We start from the raw sequence: 20,034 nt of genomic DNA on the forward strand, positions 1-20,034 counted from the left end.
AGGCTGAGAAATCCCACAGTCTGTAGTTGGCAAGCTCAAGTCCCAGGAAAGCCCATGATAAAATTCCAAGCCTGAATCCCGAGGCCTAAGAACCAGAAGGTAGTCTGAATCCTCGTTAAAGTCCAAAGGCAGAAGACCACTGTCCCAGCTTGAAGACGAAAAAGAATTCTCCCTTCCTGTGCCTTTTCATTCTAATCAGGTTTCCAACAGATTAAGTAAGGTTCACTCACATCAGAGAGGGCATCTGCTTTGCTCTGCAGATTCCAATGTTAAATCTCATCCAGAAGCACCCTCACAGACTTACTCAGAAGAGTATTCAACTGGATATCTGGGAATCCATGTCCCAGTCAAGCTGACACATAGAATTAACCATCATCATAATATTAGACACAGTGCCGCCTTTGCAAAGGTCAACTTATTTGATTTCTATATATTCTTAAGGATGAATGCTTTTCCTGCCCAAAGTCAATTTACTTAGCCTAGTTTTGGATTTTAATTCCTTTTTTTTGAATAAAATTTTTGTTTTCTTTTTAATTTTTACAGGTAGTCTATTTTTATGACAGGCTATTAACCATCATTTCTGCTGCTTTACTTAAATAATTGAGGACCTAAAGATACATGCGATTGGTTTTTCTGAAAGATTTTCAGTTTCAGGAGAAACTGTTACCCAGCTAAAAGATTTGATAGATAATATAGGAAACCTTTTGAGTAATGGGGCACGGGAAAGCAGGCTGCTTTGTGCAACTGTATCTCTGAATATTCTCTTCAAAATGCATTGTAAGAATGTGCAGTGAATCATAGCCCTCTGCCATTCCAGAAAAAGAAAAGGGAATGTAGGCAGTATAGGCTGAAGGTTTTGGGGAATGGAGGAAAAATGTTTCAAAAACAGAAAAGGACCATTTGAAAGTGCAAACGAAAATGGATATCCTAAGAATGAATTGGATTGTTTTCCACTCACAGCCTCTTATATCCCTAATGAATAGTACTATAGCTCCACCTACAGTATAGAGAAGCAAAGAGGCAAGATACTGTCAGAAAGAACCTTCTCCCCTTAACCCCAGGATTTTTTTGTTTTTTTGATCTTTTGGTTCTTTACTCAAAGTCTTTGAAACTCTGTTTATTTTTTGCTTCCAGTCTTTCTCTCCTCTTCCTACTAATTTCATGTGTGAAAGATTTATGGGTATCATTTTAAAAGCTAACATTTCAAAGAAAACATAATAGGAAATTATAATTTGATGATTTGGTTGAGGTGTCTGGAAATGCATCACATAAAATACGATTTAGATATATATCATACCTGAATAAATTATGTGTGAGAAAGACCAAGGAGGGGGAAGAAAGTGTTGTTATCTGATGAGGAGAAGAGTAGGGATTTTAAAGACCTGAATTCTCTATAACTAATTTGCTTGGTGCCTTGGGCAACTTACTAAACTTTCCTTGTGTGCTGCAGTTTCTCTGTTTAAAAAAATAATGAGGATAATAGCATATGCCTTTTCTTTGCCTCATAGAATTCTTATCAGAATGATAGAAGATCAAGTAATATCCCACTTATCCAACCATCATACTTCCAGTCTCAGCCATCTGTAATGAATCTCAGAAGCAGGCAGAAAAAGGCCTGTGAGCCAGGAGAGTGCATGCTTTAAGAAAGCAAAATCTCTGGACTTAGAATTGTGTGTAAAAGTAAGGTCTGTGGTTTAAAGCTGGTATATGTGTGTGTGTGCTTCTTCTCTGTTGTTCTTTCTGTAGTTCTTCCTTCTCTGTAGTAACCTAGGAAAAGTATTGTTGGTTTGTTTTTTGTTTTTTTATGATGGAAAGGTAGGAAAAGATGATGAGGTGAGTATAGGTTTCTCCTTAGAAATTCATCATGAAAGTAACTGGAGAAGAGATTGCAGAACCCCAGCAGCATTCTATGGCTAAAATTGAGAGTAACAGCTTTCTGAATTTCAAGTAATCACACTGTGTTGGGTTTCTGCTTTATAGAGCTTAGCAGAAGTTTTCTGATTCATATCCAGAATGCTCTTTTACAAAAATGTTTGCATTGTATTTTAGGAAGAGTTCCATTTTTTTTTAAGTCTTTAAAGATTATATATTATTTATGATGAAAATCAACTTGTATGAACTAACTTTTTCCTAGTGGATACATTCAATACCACTGTATTTTTTAAGATATATTTTGATTTCCTCAATTAAATGGAAAATTATTTCTCCAGGTTTCTTTCCTTGTGGTTTCTGCCAATTTAAGTCACTTTCCAAATCACTGTTATTGGTGAGAAAATGTTGCCTGCCATATCAGTAAACAAAGGATGTTGCAGTCATCATCACGCCACCACAGCCACCCCAGGCCGTGAGCCGTGAGGGAACTCAGGATATAACGAACAGAGCTGCCAGGTGCCGAGCCCCCCGTCACTGCAGCCTCCTTGCCACGCAGCAGTGTACCTTGAGGAGACTCAGGATGAGAAGCACAGGATACTGGTCCCAGGAGCTGAGGTGCTAACACAGGAATGATTTCAGGGAGCCCAGACTCTTGCATTTTCCCATACATAGAAAAGCGCTGGATTCCTTAACTTGAAATATCTGGTTTTCTTTAATTACCAGTCATTGTTTGATGTTCTGACTACCTGATCTTGAAGAAACTCTTATATATCCTGGCTCCTCACTGACGTCTTCAGAGCAGTTTCTCAGAGATGAGAGTCTGTGTCCTGGGCTTTAGTCCAGTTTTGTCTGCTAAGTAAAATGTAATTCTCAGTTTTTAGTTTGTGCTTTTTTTTTTCCAGTGAGATACTGTAAAGTCAAAACAAGGAGTTTTTGGAAAACTGGTTTTAAGGGGTAGAGGCTTGTGTGACTTATGAAATAAAAGTGTAAATTAACTATTTTTCATTGTATTTAGCCACTTGTAAGAAAGTTTTTCTGTTTGAGTGTAGAACTGAAAACTTAGTCTGGATGGATGTTTATGTAAGTTTTTCTTAATGTACTTTAAATGCCTAAATGTTGTATTTTCATGCAGGAAGGGCAACAAATTATTTATATGTTTCATACTTGAATGTTTTTATATAACATATTCATTAAAATATGTACTAAATTTATAAATGTAAAATCAGACAAATCTCAAAATACTTTGTATTTATTATCTGATGGAGGCAGGCCAAAAGTGACACGCTTGGTGTTCTTTCCCATCTGAGAAAATATGAGAATTCAAATGAGGTTAGTGTAGATCAGGGATTCTCAGACTAGTTAAAGGACTAGGTGCTTTTGTTTTTTTTAATTTCCTGTTTATCTGAGACAGGTGTTGTTCGACTGACTGTGCGTAGTCCCAGTGCAGAGGGAAGGCTGGGCTTCCCTGGTGGCTCGGTGGTGAACAGTCCACCTGCCAATGCAGGGTGAGAAGCTCCCCAGGAGAAGGAAACGGCAACCCGCTCCAGTATTCTTGCCTGGACAACACGAAGGACAGAGGAACCTGGCGTGCTACAGTCCATAGGGTCACAAAAGAGTTGAACATGACTTAGTGACTAAACAACAAGCACGTGTTAATTATGTCCCTTTGACGATCCCTAAACTGGTTTGTATCCTGTCCAACTAGGTGAGTCCAATGATTGCATACTTGGATGTAACAGCAGTGTCAAAGTGCTGTATGTTTCTGAATTATATTCTCTCAATTTTGATATGATACTTACATGGTTGTGTACTGATAACAGTTTGTTTACAGGCAAGGACTTGGAGGTAGCCCTGGATAGATTAGTGGTTGACCACACAGCCTGAACCAGACTGCCTGGATTTGAATACTGACTTTGCCATTTGCTGGCAGTGAGACCCCAGGCACATCATTTAACCTCTTTGTGACCTGAGTAATGAAATGGTAATAGCAGTGCTAACCCATCTCAGAAGGTTGCCACAAGCGTTGTATGACTAAACTACTTAGTCCCTTAATAGTGTGCTTACTGCATGTTTAGCCATAGTAATATTATTGGCATTGATATTGTTACTAAATCACTCAAGCTGAATTTTGAGTGATTAACCTTTACATATTTTGTCAGTTTATCTAGAATAGCTGTTTTGTAACCTAATTTACTTTAAAACTTATATTTTAAGCACATACAGATCATGAAAGCAAATAATCTAAGTCATATCATTTTGGGAGGATATGATTCCTTCATTTAATATGAGTGAATGATTTAGACATTAGAAACTATTTGAACAACCTTTTAATTGATACACCATTAGGTTCCCAGAAGGTGACTGGTTTGTCGCTGAGCTTCTCTCCAGGTCACAGTTGAAGAAATCTGGCTAGAGATGGGTATATATGTTTTCTTAGTCACAATGATGTTATTTACAAGTTCCTTCAGTTGAATTATTTTACTTGGCCTTGAAAACATTTGTTAGTATGCTTGGTACTATACAGACTAAAGCAAATGCTAGCTTTTTGAGTTATTTGTAATGATATATCAGTAGTAGTTCTGCATTAGTGATATACCACTACATATTTTCAGTGATCAAGTTTAAATTCTAGTATGAAGGCAGGAAAGAAAAGAATATTTTTAAAAAAGCAAAATTAAGATAATATGGAGTGCATACACTCCCTAAGTATGGAATAAGGAGGTACACTGAAAGATCTACTTTAGGAAAAGTGGTCAGGATGAGCACTTCTAATAACAGTTGAACTGAACTTGTAGAGCAAGAGGAGGCACGCCCTGTGAAGAGCTGGGAAGGACATTCCAGCAGGTGGGAAGGCTGATGTTTACTCTGTGCGCTACCTGTACCAGGCATTTCAAAAACTCATCGCTAGTGGTGGATGCTGGGTCTTTTCTCCAGCTATTCATAACCTGCGTGAAAGAATACAGAAATGACTGCCAAACAAGTCACTTCTACTTTAATTTACTGTGCCAGTACTTCCACCTCTGTCAGTTCAGTTCAGTCGCTCAGTCGTGTCCAACTCTGCGAACCCATGAACGGCAGCACGCCAGGCCTCCCTGTCCATCACCAACTCCCGGAGTTTACCCAAACCCATGTCCATTGAGTCGGTGATGCCATCTAACTTATTTCATCCTTTGTCGTCCCCTTCTCCTCCTGCCCTCAATCTTTCCCAGCATCAGGATCTTTTCAAGTGAGTCAGCTCTTCGCATCAGGTGGTCAAAATATTGGAGTTTCAGCCTCAACATCAGTCCTTCCAATGAACACCCAGGACTGATTTCCTTTAGGATGGACTGGTTGGATCTCCTTGCAGTCCAAGGGACTCTCAAGAGTCTTCTCCAACACCACAGTTCAAAGGCATCCATTCTTTGGCACTCAACTTTCTTTATAGTCCAACTCTCACAACCACATGACCACTGGAAAAACCATAGCCTTGACTAGATGGACCTTTGTTGACAAAGTAATGTCTCTGCTTTTTAATATGCTGTCTAGTTTGGTCATAACTTTCCTTCCAAGGAGTAAGTGTCTTTTAAGTTTATGGCTGCAATCACCATCTGCAGTGATTTTGGAGCCCCCAAAAATAAAATCAGCCACTGTTTCCACTGTTTCCCCATCTATTTGCCATGAAGTGATGGGACCAGATGCCATGATCTTAGTTTTCTGAATGTTGAGCTTTAAGCCAACTTTTTCACTCTCCTCTTTCACTTTCATCAAGAGGCTCTTTAGTTCTCTTCACTTTCTGCCATAAGGGTGGTGTCATCTGCATATCTGAGGTTATTGATATTTCTCCCGGCAAAGTTGATTCCAGCTTGTGCTTCCTCCAGCCCAGCGTTTCTCATGATGTACTGTGCATAGAAGTTAAATAAGCAGGGTGACATACAGTCTTGATGTACTCCTTTTCCTATTTGGAACCAGTCTGTTGTTCCATGTCCAGTTCTAACTGTTGCTTCCTGACCTGCCTACAGGTTTCTCAAGAGGCAGGTCAGGTGGTCTGGTATTCCCATCTCTTTCAGAATTTTCCACAGTTTATTGTGATCCACACAGTCAAAGGCTTTGGCATAGTCAATAAAGCAGAAATAGATGTTTTTCTGGAACTCCCTTGCTTTATCGATGATCCAGCGAATGTTGGCAGTTTGATCTCTGGTTCCTGTATCTTTCCTCTATCTTTTCTAAAACCAGCTTGAACACCTGGAAGTTCACAGTTCGTGTATTGCTAAAGCGTGGCTTGGAGAATTTTGAGCATCACTTGACTAGCGTGTGAGATGAATGCAATTCTGCAGTAGTTTGAGCATTCTTTGGCATTGCCTTTCTTAGGGATTGGAATGAAAACTGACCTTTTCCAATCCTGTGGCCATTGCTGAGTTTTCCATATTTGCTTACATATTGAGTGCAGCACTTTCACAGCATCATCATCTAGGATTTGAAATAATTCAACTGGAATTCCATCACCGCCTCTTTGGAATTCTTAATTTCTTCATGAACTACCACATTCTCCCAGGACCTCTCTGAAAGCTGATCCAGGCTGCAGTTCAGCGTTCCCAAGGCATTGTCAGAGCATAAAATGCATTCCACGTGTTCCTGACTTTACTACATGCTATACATCAGTACACTGCAGGTACCTTTCAGGCCTTTAATTCCATTGAGAGTGTTTCTTGATACGAATTACTTTCATTTACCCTAATTTTTATACATTATCCACAGGGCTAGCTAGTTTTGAAACTTGATGAATACCTTTCTCAGAGGTCATAATTCTTTCCATTTTGCTATATCTCATTTTTTGTCCTGTCCTTTGCTAATAATCAAAAAATTCCTCATTTCTATTCTCACCCAAATTAAGCCATATATGGTAAGCATGCATTTAAAAAGATGTTTTTTCTTGGTCCAAAAACCCTACTGCTGTTTGAAATTTTCATGTAAACTGTGGAATTCAATTTACTTCCATTATTGAAAAATAACCGTTTTCTTGTGTAATGTAAACTAAGTTTTGGCTTATTTTCTTAAAAGTAGTATGCAAGTCAGACTTTTTTTATTTGTACTAATTTGTATTACTTTTTTGTATTATTTATATTACTTTTTTTCGATTTGTTATAGAACAGAGATTTATATTACAAAATTTATCTTCCTTGAGTAGAGTGAGAAATGCCTAGAAAAGTTCATTAATGAATCTTGGAAACTTTGGTCATGAACTACCTTCATTGTCCTCTTAGCATACTTCAGTGATACTGAATACCTCTTAAAGACAGGATATGAGTAATGCTGTTTCTAGTGAAACTCTAAGAAGAATTTTAAATGTAATCATCATTAGCAACAATTCTAAAACCGGCATGTTCTTAGTCAGTACTTTGGCTTCCTTGCTATTTTAATTCTATATATTTGCTTTCTTTACATAAGATATGCTACTATTAACTTGAAGATCTAATGCAAATTACAATAGAATGGCCTGGATTCTGTGTGTCTTATACATTATCAACTAGATTTTTTTAAACTAGTCTCAATTTTAGTAACAGTAAGTCTATAAAAGGAAAAAATAAACATGATGTAAATGTCAATTTTTGATAGATTTGAGTGATGAAAGTCTAAAATGTTCACTGACCTTTTATCATGACTTTTCTTGACTTAACGCAGTTTTTTAATGAGTCTTTTTAAAACGTAATACCCTAACTTCATCTCTTGTTATTATCTAAGTTGGGGAAAATGGTTTTAAAAACACAGAATGTAAATATTTTAAGAATGATTACTATCTGATAAGTTTACTAAAACTCCTGGCAAAAGACATCATAGTAACATTTAGAATCATAGGTATTGATTTTCTCTTTGCCGATTATTATTTTTTCTTCAGACTTCAATTTGTAAACTCATAATAAAAATATCTTACTAAAATGGGAAGTATTTTTAAATGACAGTGCTTTAGAAACAGAATAAATGTGGGAGGAAATTTAAGGAAATTTAATTTAAATATTCTACATTTATATTTTCTGTTTAGGACCAACTGAAAGTATGGAAATAAAATAGTAACTAATTGAACACAATGGTCCTCAACGCTAGTGTATGTAATAATCATCTGTCAGGCTTTTAGTGGGAGTGAGGTGGGACAGGGGGTTAATGTGACAATCCTAGAGTCGCAACTAGGTGTTCACCAGTTGCGTTCAATTCTGACACTGACTCATGGAGTGAGTGATAGATCCCACAGGTTAAGGGCTCAGTACCATAATTCTGACCAGCCATCTGTAATTTGTGAATTTCCATGACCCCTCCTGAGGTTCAGTAATTGCTAAAATAACTCACACAACTCAGAAAAGAAAGTGCTCTACTAGCATTTACTAGTGGTTTATCATAAAGGGTACAACTCAGGACCGGCAAATGGAGTAAAGAGCTTCCAAGCCCTCAGGACACACCACTATCCCAGTAACCCAGAAACGCTATGAACTCCATTGTTTAGGGGTTATTCTGCTAAATAGGTACAGTTGATTAAATCATTGGCCATTTGTGTTTGTAAGTTCCAGTCTTTTAACCACATGTCTAGCTCCTGTGGTAGTCAGCCCTCATCTTCAAGTATCTAGGGACGCCCTGAGTCACCTCATTGACATAAACTTAGGTAAGGTTGGAAGGGGCTTGTTATGAATTACAAACGAACAAACAAAATGTGCCTATCACTCAGGCAATTCCAAGGGCTTTAGGAGCTTTGTGCCAGGAATTGGAAGGCAAAGACCAGATACATCTTTGTTGTGTGTGTGTGTGTGTGTGTGTTAGTTGCTCAGTTGTGTCATACTCTTTGCAACCCATGAACTGTAGCCCGCCAGGCTCCTCTGCCCATGGAATTCTCCAGGCAAGAATATCTTTCTTACCATACCGCTAATAGGCACTGGGATTGTTTCCAAATATTATAGTTTCCCTTCTAGACATTTGGTAGAATTTTACTCCTCTCTCCTTTTATTATGTTGGCCATATGATTTGCTTTAGCAGGTAAAGATAAGTGACATTGTCGCATTAGGAGGAAGCTTTAGAAATTAGTGTGGCAGTCACCATGTTCCCATCTCAGTGCTCTGGTTATTTCTGAAGAACGTACCATCCCTGGGTCCTGAGTTACTAGAATAAGCAAAACTGCTTATACTGCCCCTATGAGACTTTAGTGTGAACAGGAAATAATTTTTTTGCTATTTTGTTAAGCTTCTCAGATTTGGGGATTACTTATTACTGTGGCTTGGCCCATCCTGACTGATACAAGGTTTAAAAAATAAAAGTTAGTTACAGGTTACAGTGCTTATTTTCTTAGTTCACTAAAGTTTGTTGTCATTAATGATTGTTGAATTTTATTGAATACTTTTTTCTGTATCTATTGAATTGTTCCTTTTTTTCATTTTAATCTGTTAATATTGTGGATTACTTTACAGATACTCTCATATTTAAACATCTTTCCATTCCCAAGATAATCCCCATTTATCATCACATACGGTATATGTTGGTATACATTGCTAGATTCAGGTTTGTATTTGTTTAGGTCTTTTAAATATATGTTCATTAAATAAATTAACTTATAACTCTTCACATCCTTATATGGTTTTAGTAACAAGGTTATATTTGATGAACTTGGGAAGCTTTTATTCTTTTTCTCACCTCAAACAATCTATATTGAGTTCCTTTAAGTTTTAATAGAACTTGTCATTAAAATATCTGAACCTTGCACTTTTTGGTGGATGGATTTTTGACCATTGATAACAATTTTTTAGGGGTTACACGTATCTTTAGCTTTCCTCTTTCTTCTTGAGTCAGTTTTAATAATTGTATTATTCTAAGAAGTAGCTTTGTTTCAAATTCAGTAGCATAGAGAATTATAAAAGTTACATGTTTTATGTAGAAATATAGTTTATGTTATATATAGAATGGTGCATATAAAGTTTTTGTCCTTCTTTGTGTCTGTACAGTGTTAATATTGTATTTTTATTTCTAATAGTATACTTTTCTTGACTATTCTTTCCAGAAACTTTCTATTCCATTGGTCTTTTCAAAGAATTGGATTTTTGCTTTAGTTGATACTCTTGCTTCTATTTTGATTATTCTTTTAATTTTTACTTTCTTTCTATTTTTATGAGTATATTATTTTCCTAACCTCTTAAGTTGAATATTTAATTTAAATATTAATATTTAAGCTAAGAAGCTTAATCTTTTTATAGGCAATTTAAAGCTATACATTATGATGTATATCAAGTTTTTATGTGTAAAATCTTGAAATCTAATCTTGGCTGCTTTGGAAGTTATGTGTTTCACTTCTGTCCTTTTAGAGGTCACCTTTATTTATTTATTTTTTCCATTTATTTTTATTAGTTGGAGGCTAATTACTTTACAGTATTGTAGTGGTTTTTGCCATACATTGACATGAATCAGCCATGGATTTACATGTGTTCCCCATCCCGATCCCCCCTCCCACCTCCCTCCCCACCCGATCCCTCTGGGCCTTCCCAGTGCACCAGCCCCGAGCACTTGTCTCATGCATCCAACCTGGGCTGGTGATCTTTTTCACCCTTGATAATATACATGTTTCAGTGCTGTTCTCTCAAAACATCCCACCCTCGCCTTCTCCCACAGAGTCCAAAAGTATATTCTCCTTTAAATTTATAACATTCACATTTGTCTTAACATTATTGAAATTAAATAGTTCATCCCCTTACAAAAAAGGAAAAAGCTTTGATTCCGATTATATTCACCCTTCTCATCCTCTCTTCTTTTATCACCTGTGTGTTGGTTGCTCAGTTGTGTCCGACTCTTTGCAACCCCATGGACTGTAGCCTGCTAGGCTCCTCTGTCCATGAGATTCTCCAGCCAAGAATTCTGGAGTGGGTTGCCATTCCCTTCTCCATCTGTTATCTCTTGGTACTCCATTATTTAACTTATATGCAGAGTAATCTTGCAAAATGCCGGGCTGGATGAAGCACAGACTGGAATCAAGATTGCTGGAAGAAATATCAATAACCTCACATATGCAAATGACACCACCTTATGGCAGAAACTGAAGGACTAAAGAACCTCTTGATGAAAGTGAAAGAGGAGAGTGAAAAAGTTGGTTTAAAACTCAACATTCAGAAAACTAAGATTGTGGCATCCGGTCCCATCACTTCATGGCAAATAGATGGGGAAACAATGGAAACAGTGAGAGAATTTATTTTGGGGGGGGGTGCTCCAAAATCACTGCAGTCATGAAATTAAAAGACGCTTGCTCCTTGGAAGAAAAGCCATGACTAACCTAGATAGCATATTAAAAAGCAGAGACATTGCTTTGCCGACAAAGGTTCATCCTAGTCAAAGCTATGGTTTTTCCAATAGTCATGTATGGATGTGAGAGTTGGACTATAAAGAAAGCTGAGCGCCAAAGAATTGATGCTTTTGAACTGTGTTGTTGGAGAAGACTCTTGAGAGTTCCTTGGAATGCATAGAGATCAAACTGGTTGGTCATAAAGGAAATCAGTCCTGAATATTCATTAGAAGGACTAATGCTGAAGCTGAAACTCCAATACTTTGTCCACCTGATGTGAAGAGCTGACTCACTTGAAAAGACCCTGATGCTGGGAAAGATTGAAGGTGGGAGGAGAAGGGGATGACAGAGGATGAAATGCTTGGATAGCATCACCAACTTGATGAACATGAGTTTGAGTAAGCTCCAGGAGTTGGTTATGGACAGGTAGGCCTAGCATGCTTCAGTCCATAGAATCGCAAAGAGTTGGACATGACTGAGCAACTGAACTGAACCGTTTTTAACCAAGATATGGAAATGTAGGGATGGCTTATGGCTGACAAACTAAATCAAGAATGAAAGTGAACTAATTGGGAAAAGCTTCCTAGGCATTCGCTCTTTTAATATCTATTCAAAATAATACTAAAGAAGATCCCAGTAACTAGACTGTGGAGATACAAAGAGGAAAAAGATAAATTTTTCTTTCCTTCGGGAATGTTCATAGTCTATTGAAGAGAGTGATGTAGAACAAATAGAATGCAGTGAAAGAAATGAAGATAGAAGTAAATTTAATTGCCATGGAGCCTTTAAGTAAAATTCAGTTCTTATTTTTGCCTTTTAGAGTTAGAGATATGCTGATGGGGAGTAGATGATGTTTTTAAATGATGATGTAGAAGAAATAAAAACTTACAAAAGGCAAGGAGGAGATTTTAGGACAAGAGCAAACGTGTAGCAAAACTAATGGGTTGTCTTGGTATGGCTAGAGAATTAGGGGTGAGTGAAGACGTGGTGGCAGACAGATCTGAGAAGAAATAGGCACAGATTTTTGGACTTTATTCTGTAGACAAAGGTTTCATGGTTTTTTGTATACAGGAAGATAACATTAGAGGTTATCTTTCTAAAGACATGTTAAGTTACTGAGAGAAAAACTGGAAGCAGTGAGTCAAGTTGGGAGGCTGTTACTGTCAAATCAGGCCAGCGATGATGTATTTTGTAAAGCAAGAGGAAAAGTGAAGATGAATAGGAAGGAGCAGTGGATTTCAGAAATGAGGACTCAGAGAAAATTTTCAGAGTTAATAGAAGCAGAGAATGGAAACCTGAAATTTCTTAAGCAGTGACACGATGCCAGGCATTTTATCAAGAATTTCCCTTAACTTTCACAACTCTGGAAGATAAGTGGTAACTTAAAGGTGAGAAAACAGGCCGAGAGAAGTTCATGAATAGCCCAGCAGCACTCCTGGAGAGCCTTAACCCAGGGCTGTCAGGCTCCCAAGCTGGTTTTTTTTCCACTTCTTTTGTTACTTTTCTTTGGGAATTTTTTTTTCTTCGATTTCTAATTGTTTTTTTCCCATGGAAGTCTGCCTCATATTATAGTTTTATAAAGTGGAATGATGACAAAGTCAAGAGTTTCTAAATAACTGTAATTTGAAGCTTCAAATTATTTCTCAACTGTAAGCTAATTAAATCTTGCAGGGTTAGCCCCTCTAAAGTTGGAAACAATTTGGCATCTCTTTCCGTGTCATTAAGCTACATCCATCTTTGAATTGTGATAATTCTGCCCACCCCACCCCCACGATTTTCTGTTAGTGTCAACTTGTGGTTTGTGGGACTAAGAGTAATAATTATTCCCAGACCTGCTGGTGAAATTTATCAGAAACTAATTCAGAAGCTGTACTCTCAGCTCTAAGCTAGTTCACAGTTCAGAAAACAGTGATCACTCAGGGATGTCTGACAAATACAGTGTAATCATAAATTGAAGAAATAGGAAGCCAGTAACAATTATTGATGGTTTATTGCAGGAGAAGTTCTTTGGGGCTTTTCAAAAGAAAAGTTTTATATGAGTAAATAGCAAAGATCTGATTCTACTAAACAATTGGGATACTATTTCCAGCTTTTCCAGCCAAGTGGATTCTTCCTTTCCTCCCAACCAAATTCACAAGCATTTTCCCCCTTTTCTCTTGAAGGCTAATGATGGAAACTAAAGGAACAAGGAAATTATCAAGTTCAGAAATAGGCTGAGCCCACTCCTGAAATAATACTTTACACAGGTTAGATTAGAATTTTGAGTTCAAAGCTGAATACAGTCAACAGTGGTTTAGAACAACAAGCTTCAACCTTTTTGGCACCAGGGACTGGTTTTGTGAAAGACAGTTTCTTCACAGCTGTGAGGTTGTAGGGAATGGTTTCGGGATGATTCAGGTGCATAACATCACTTTATTTCTATTATTATTACATCAGTTCCACCTCAGTTCATCAGACATTAGAACCCAGAGGTTGAGGAACCTTGATTTAGAAGACGTATGCTAGAGCCAGACTATGCTTTTAAACCCTGGTTCAGCACTCACTAGCCATTAATTACTCACTGCCAGTAATCGTAGGCAGTTTGCTTACTGTCCCTGTGCCTTAGTTTCTTCATCTATAACACTGGAAATAATAAGAAGGCATATCTCACAGGCTTCTTTGGAGATTACACAATATATGTAAAGAACTTAGTGCTTGGTACAGAGTGAGTTCTATATAAGTATTTATTGTTGATACTATCAGTCTTGATATTTATAAGCAATAATTTCTATTCCAAGTAATTATGGTGATTATTATTAAACTTAGATAATACAGTAGTTGATATCTTATTTCCAATAAGCAAGTTTTTGAGTATAATATGAATGGATTTCTCTTTTAGGCTTACCCATTATGGTGTTTTATTCTGATTTTGTTGTGTCTTTCAAGTAAAAAATATTTAAAACTGAACTGTAAGTTCTAAAACTGCTATATAAATTGAGTATGACTTTTGTGCTCTTAAAAATGTATTTTGGAAACAGTTTAGTGCACCCACTTTCCTTCTGCTCTAGGTAATCTATAGAAAATTAAAATGACAAGAAAGGTGGGATTAATCAGATTTATGATTGGCAAAGGAAAGTTAACAGCATACGTGTAGCAGGTGTAGCTATTTTAATAGATGTACCAGACTGGTCCATAAACCCACCTAGTTGCTGTGCTGTTCCACAGATGGCCACAGAAACAATTTAATGTCACTAAAATGGTTCTCATAAAGAATTCCTTAAAACAAACTGCAATGATTTACCATTTTGAACTGTCTGAAATGCCATCATTATCCTAATGGCCCACAGTTAGAACATTTTTCTTCAAATGTCTCCCCCCTCCCCACCTTTCTGGCTCTCCTGTTTCTATTCTAATCTTCTCTCATCTGCATATTCTTGATACCACTAATCAGGCTTCGGTTTAATTCATGTGATCTATCATCCACTGGATTTCCTTGCCCTACTCATTTGCCCTTGATTTGAAAAACACCTTGTCTTCTACTTCCATCCTTTCAGAGTTGACTTTAGTAACTCTTAGGCTAGTCTTGTCTCCATCTTCTTAGGCTTACTTGATTGTGGGAAGGGGGAAACTTCACAGAGGGATCAACATGTACACAGGCTCAGTGGTGAGAGGTTTATGGCATTGAATTTAAGAAGGGATGTATACATTTAGTAGGTCCAGCATGTTGTACCTGTGGCATACTTTCACCTGTGGTAATAACAGTCTGAGTAAACATGTCACAAAGGCCCCACACTTCCTTGTTGATGGCCATGGCAGAGAGTGCTAATCAATCTTGACAACCCTGTAGTTCTTCGTAACAGACACTCAAGATAGTTACTACCAGCCTTTCAGTGTTGGAACTCAAGATGAAACCTATTTTCTCTCCAGGAGATGATTTTTGCAGGGCATAAAGTTTTCTTCAAATGGATTTTTCTTATATTGATTCTCCATAAAAAAAAAAAATTAAAAAAAACTGAGACCAAAACATTAAATCTCAACTTCGTGAAGTCATTTCTTTAGGGAGGAAATATAACATGGTTCAGAATATCAGACATCTCAAGCAAGCCTTTGGCAAGTGCTAGATTTAGTCAGTTCATAGTTGAATTTTCTGACAAGTGTCAAAAGTGCTGAAACTCAGTACTGTTGCTTAAGATGGGATCAATATAGGTACCAGACTGGAAGCAGAGTTGAACTGAATTTCATTCTTGTCAGACTGAGAGTCCTCATCTTTTGTGCAAAGATGGATTAAGAGGAGAGGCTCATTCTCAGGAACTTTGATTATATGCAAACACTTGGATAAATACTTGGTTACAACCTCAGAGTTCTGGAATATGTACAAAATTCAGTCAGCTAATACATAAAGCACACATATATTAGGCTATGTTATGCAGTTTACATACATTATCCTCATTAAATGTAATCCTTATATCAGTTCTATAAGGCAGACCCTACTTTTATTCCTAGGTTAAAGGTGAGGAAATTGAAAAGAGGGAACCCTAATTTGCCTAAAGTTTTTAAGTGGAAGAAACATGATTTTGGTCCACTCTGACTGCAGAGCCTTTCCTCTTTTATCTGTTATTAACCGTTTTTAATTGAAATACAGTAAATGTATAAAGTTGTGTTAGTTTCAGGTGTATAGCAAAGTGCTTCCATTTCAGATTCTTTACCATTATAGGTTGTAAGACATTAATATTGTTCCCCATGCTTAAAGCCTGCTCAACTTTCACACTGCCCCTCCTTTGTTTGCATTGCAGGTTTTGTAATTTGCTTTGTTTGAAGGAAATTTCATCCAGTACTGACTCTGGTTTTGATGAAGCAAGCCCTTTGGTCCTTCAGGACCTTTTTGGGTAGTAACTTCTAGAACTTTAGCCCTCGGGTAAGGTACTGATGAATCATAGCCTCACCGCTACTCCTAGGGTAATAAAGAACTCTGGTTAAGGTTAGGCTGGAAGACTGTAGCAAGAGTGCTTCCCGCCCTGGGATTAGAGTGGTTATTTATTATCTAGCCAGGAAGAGGCAGGGATTGATAAGAACTAAAAACCAGAAAAGTACTTTGCCAGTGAAGTAAGCCTTGTTTCTCAAAATGTAGTCTTGGACCACCTGCATCAGAAGTACTATGAAGTTCCAGATCCAGAAATATCTCCCCCATATTGCTTTGTTTTCATTAACAAAGTAAGACTTTTCTTAACACTCCTGCGTTTGCGAAGCTATCAAAACTATGAGGCAATTAGATAGTTTTTAGTTGAGGTTTGCAGCCTCAGAAAATAGGAAAAGAGAAAACCTTCTGGCTTCTGAAGCTTAGAAAGAAGATGAGAGGTATGAAGGTCAGATACAGGAGGTATGAGAGTGCAAGGGAATGGGGAGGCCAGAGAGTTGGCATACTAACATTGAGAACCTGAAAGAAGGGCAGGAAGGTGAATGTAAGGAGAAGCTGCCTTGTGTCACTTTTTTTGGTCTCTCCCTACTCCACTTAAGAACACAGAGCTGTGCAGACATCTCTGGACCCTGTCCTCTTGTTGTTTAGTCGCTGAGTCATGTCTGACTCTTCAAGACCCTATGAGCTACAGAACAGCAGGCTTCCCTTTCCTTCACTATCTCCTGGAATTTGCTCAAACTCGTGTCCATTGTGTCAATTATGCCATCCAGCCATCTCATCTTCTGTCATCCCCTTTTCCTCCTTCCTTCAGTCTTTCCCAGCATCAGGGTCTTTTCCAGTGAATCAGCTCTTCCCATCAGGTAGCCAAAGTATTGGAGCTGCAGGTTCAGCATCAGTCCTTCCAGTGATTATTCAGGGTTGATTTTCTTTAGGATTGACTGGTTTGACCTCCTTGCTGCCCACGGGACTCTCAAGAGTCTTATCTGGCACCATAATTCAAAAGCATCAATTTCTTCAGTGCTCAGCCTTCTTTATGATCGAGCTCTCACATCTGTCATGACTACTGGAAAACCATAGCCTTGTGGACAAAGTGATGTCTCTGCTTTTTAATACAGTGTCAGGAATTGTCATAGCTTTTCTTCCAAGGAGCAAGTGTAATTTCATGGCTGCAGTCGCCATCCACAGTGATTTTCAGTTCATCTCAGTCCTCAGTCGTGTCCAACTCTTTGCGACCCCAAGAACCACAGCACGCCAGGCCTCCTTGTCCATCATCAACTCCCGGAGTCCACCCAGACACATGTCCATCAAGTCAGTGATGCCATCCAACCACCTCATCCTCTGTTGTCCCCTTCTTCTCCTGCCCTCAATCTTTCCCAGCATCAGGGTCTTTTCAAATGAGTCAGCTCTTCGCATCAGGTCGCCAAAGTATTAGTTTCAGCTTCAACATCAGTCCTTCCAATGAACACCCAGGACTGATCTCCTTTAGGATGGACTGGTTGGATCTCCTTGCAGTCCAAGGGACTGTCAAGAGTCTTCTCCAACCCCACACTTCAAAAGCATCAATTCTTCGGCGCTGAACTTTCTTTATAGTCCAGCTCTCACATCCATACATAACTACTGGAAAAACCATAGCCTTGACTAGACGAACCTTTGTTGACAAACTAATGTCTCTGCTTTTAAATATGCTCTCTAGGTTGGTCATAACTTTCCTTCCAAGGAGTAAGCGTCTTTTAATTTCATAGCTGCAGTCACCATTTGCAGTGATTTTTGGAGCCCAGAAAAATAAAGTCAGCCACTGTTTTCATTGTTACCCCATCTATTTGCCATGAAGTGATGGGACCGGATGCCATGATCTTAGTTTTCTGAATGTTGAGCTTTAAGCCAACTTTTTCTTTTTTTTTTTTTTTTTAAGCCAACTTTTTCACTCTCCTCTTTCACTTTCATCAAGAGGCTCTTTAGTTCTTCTTCACTTTCTGCCAAAAGGGTGGTGTCATCTGCATATCTGAGGTTATTGATACTTCTCCCGGCAAAGTTGATTCCAGCTTGTCCTTCCTCCAGCCCAGAGTTTCTCATGATGTATTCTGCATATAAGTTAAGTAAGCAGGGTGACAATATACAGCCTTGACGTACTCCTTTTCCTATCTGGAACCAGTCTGTTGTTCCATGTCCAGTTCTAACTGTTGCTTCCTGACCTGCATATAGGTTTCTGAAGAGGCAGGTCAGGTGGACTGGTTATGCCCATCTCTTTCAGAATTTTCCACAGTTTACTGTGATCCACACAGTCAAAGGATTTGGCATAGTCAATAAAGCAGAAATAGATATTTTTCTGGAACTCTTTTGCTTTTTTGATGATCCAGCGGATGTTGGCAATTTGATCTCTGGTTCCTCTGCCTTTTCTAAAACCAGCTTGAACATCTGGAAGTTCACAGTTCATGTATTGCTGAAGCCTGGCTTGGAGAATTTTGAGCATTACTTTACTAGCGTGTGAGATGAGTGCAATTGTGCGGTAGTTTGAGCATTCTTTGGCATTGCCTTTCTTTGGGATTGGAATGAAAACTGACCTTTTCCAGTCCTGTGTCTGCTGCTGAGTTTTCCAGATTTGCTGGCATATTGATTTTGGAGCCCGAGAAAATAAAATCTGTCACTATTTCCACTTTTTCTCCATCTGTTTGCCATGAAGTGATGGGACTGCATGCCATGATCTTAGTTTTTTGAATGTTGAGTTTGGTTAAGGTAATTTTGTCTAATTTAAGTATCAAATAAAGGAAGGGCAGCAAGGGTTTGGTCAAGCATAGGAGCAAATGGTTTTAAAACTGCAAGCCTGCTATTTTCACAGTAGCCTGGCGATTTAGATATTAGCCCCATTTTGCAGATGAAAAAACTAATATTCTTACAACTACTTCCTTGCTGAAGTCTCCCAGATAGTGAGTGGTAGCACCAGGATTTAAAGCCAGGTTGGCATGTGTCTGTGCCCTGTGGTCACTCCAGTTGCTCTTCAGGATGCCCGCTGAAGATGTTAATGGTTCTGGTAACATGAGCAGCTCAACTCTTTTCAGCCTATGCTCTGCTCTTCCTCTTTCAGCCAGGATGGTGATGTTATCAGACCTGCTAGCAGCGACCCGGTGTCTTGGCAGCATTCTTTCTCATCCAGTTTTTAGTCCTCCATTTTTCCTTGACCCTCCTCTTTTTCCTCTCCTAGTTTTACTTCCACTTTCACGGCCTTCTGGAATTAGAGTATTTGCTGACTTTCCCTCTGCTGCCAAGAGTCAAAATTACTTTTAATCTCAGTTAACTGCTTAGATATTGAGGGGCACTTGGTTGAATGAATCTGAAGTGGAGATTGCCTGTTATAAATGCAGTTGCCTTTAAAAATAAAATGCTGTATAAGTGAAGCCAAAGGTTACTCTTTACAGATTGTTTCTGCAAAAGCAAATAGGCCCTTGTCATTCATAATGAAGGTTAAAATGCTCTGAAATTTAGGATCAGCTGATGCTGCTCTTTCAGAGCAGGTAAGAGAAGCACTTGAATGTTTAAATATACAATAATACGGAAGTGTTGTCACCACTGTAGATTGTGCTTTGCAGTTGCCAACTTAGCACATCTAAAAAAATGTTACCTACAAATGTTCCTACATTTAAAACTACTCCCTGTTCCTTTGTTCCCTTCAATTAAAAGAAAGAAAAAGATGTTGAAATGACTAATACTCTAGTACCAAGAACATCACAGACCAAAACAGGTGATTTTATGCTATTGCTATAGAAACAGCAGTAAAAGAAATGAGTATAAACCTTGCTTTTAAATGATTCAATTATTTTCTTTTAGACTGTTCATGCCATAATAGACACTCTCTTCTTAAGTGAATAAGAAATTGAGCATCTATCATTGTAGATTTTTACTTTACGCAAATCTTCTTTTTTTAGCTAAAACCATGGCACATAGAAAAATAAAGATTAAGTAGCTTTTTCTAAATGCCGCCTCAGTTTAGAAT

The 20,034-nt window shown here is 38.1% G+C and overlaps 1 protein-coding gene across 18 annotated transcripts in view; it reads left to right on the plus strand.

Annotated features, from left to right (window-relative positions):
* Positions 1 to 20,034, plus strand: part of CFAP20DC (CFAP20 domain containing) — a 257,536-nt gene that overhangs the window by 42,917 nt on the left and 194,585 nt on the right. Inside the window, exon 1 of one of the 18 annotated variants that reach the window (XM_043885502.1) lies at positions 9,311 to 9,387. The exons of the other annotated variants lie outside the window; for them this stretch is intronic. Within the exon in view, the coding sequence (XP_043741437.1) occupies positions 9,362 to 9,387 (26 nt within the window). The 5' untranslated portion in view covers positions 9,311 to 9,361. Of the gene's footprint in view, positions 1 to 9,310; positions 9,388 to 20,034 lie in introns of those variants that run through there. 18 annotated transcript variants of the gene reach the window in all.

The sequence above is a fragment of the Cervus elaphus genome, chromosome 24 (genome assembly GCF_910594005.1).
Source record: "Cervus elaphus chromosome 24, mCerEla1.1, whole genome shotgun sequence".
NCBI lineage: Eukaryota > Metazoa > Chordata > Mammalia > Artiodactyla > Cervidae > Cervus > Cervus elaphus.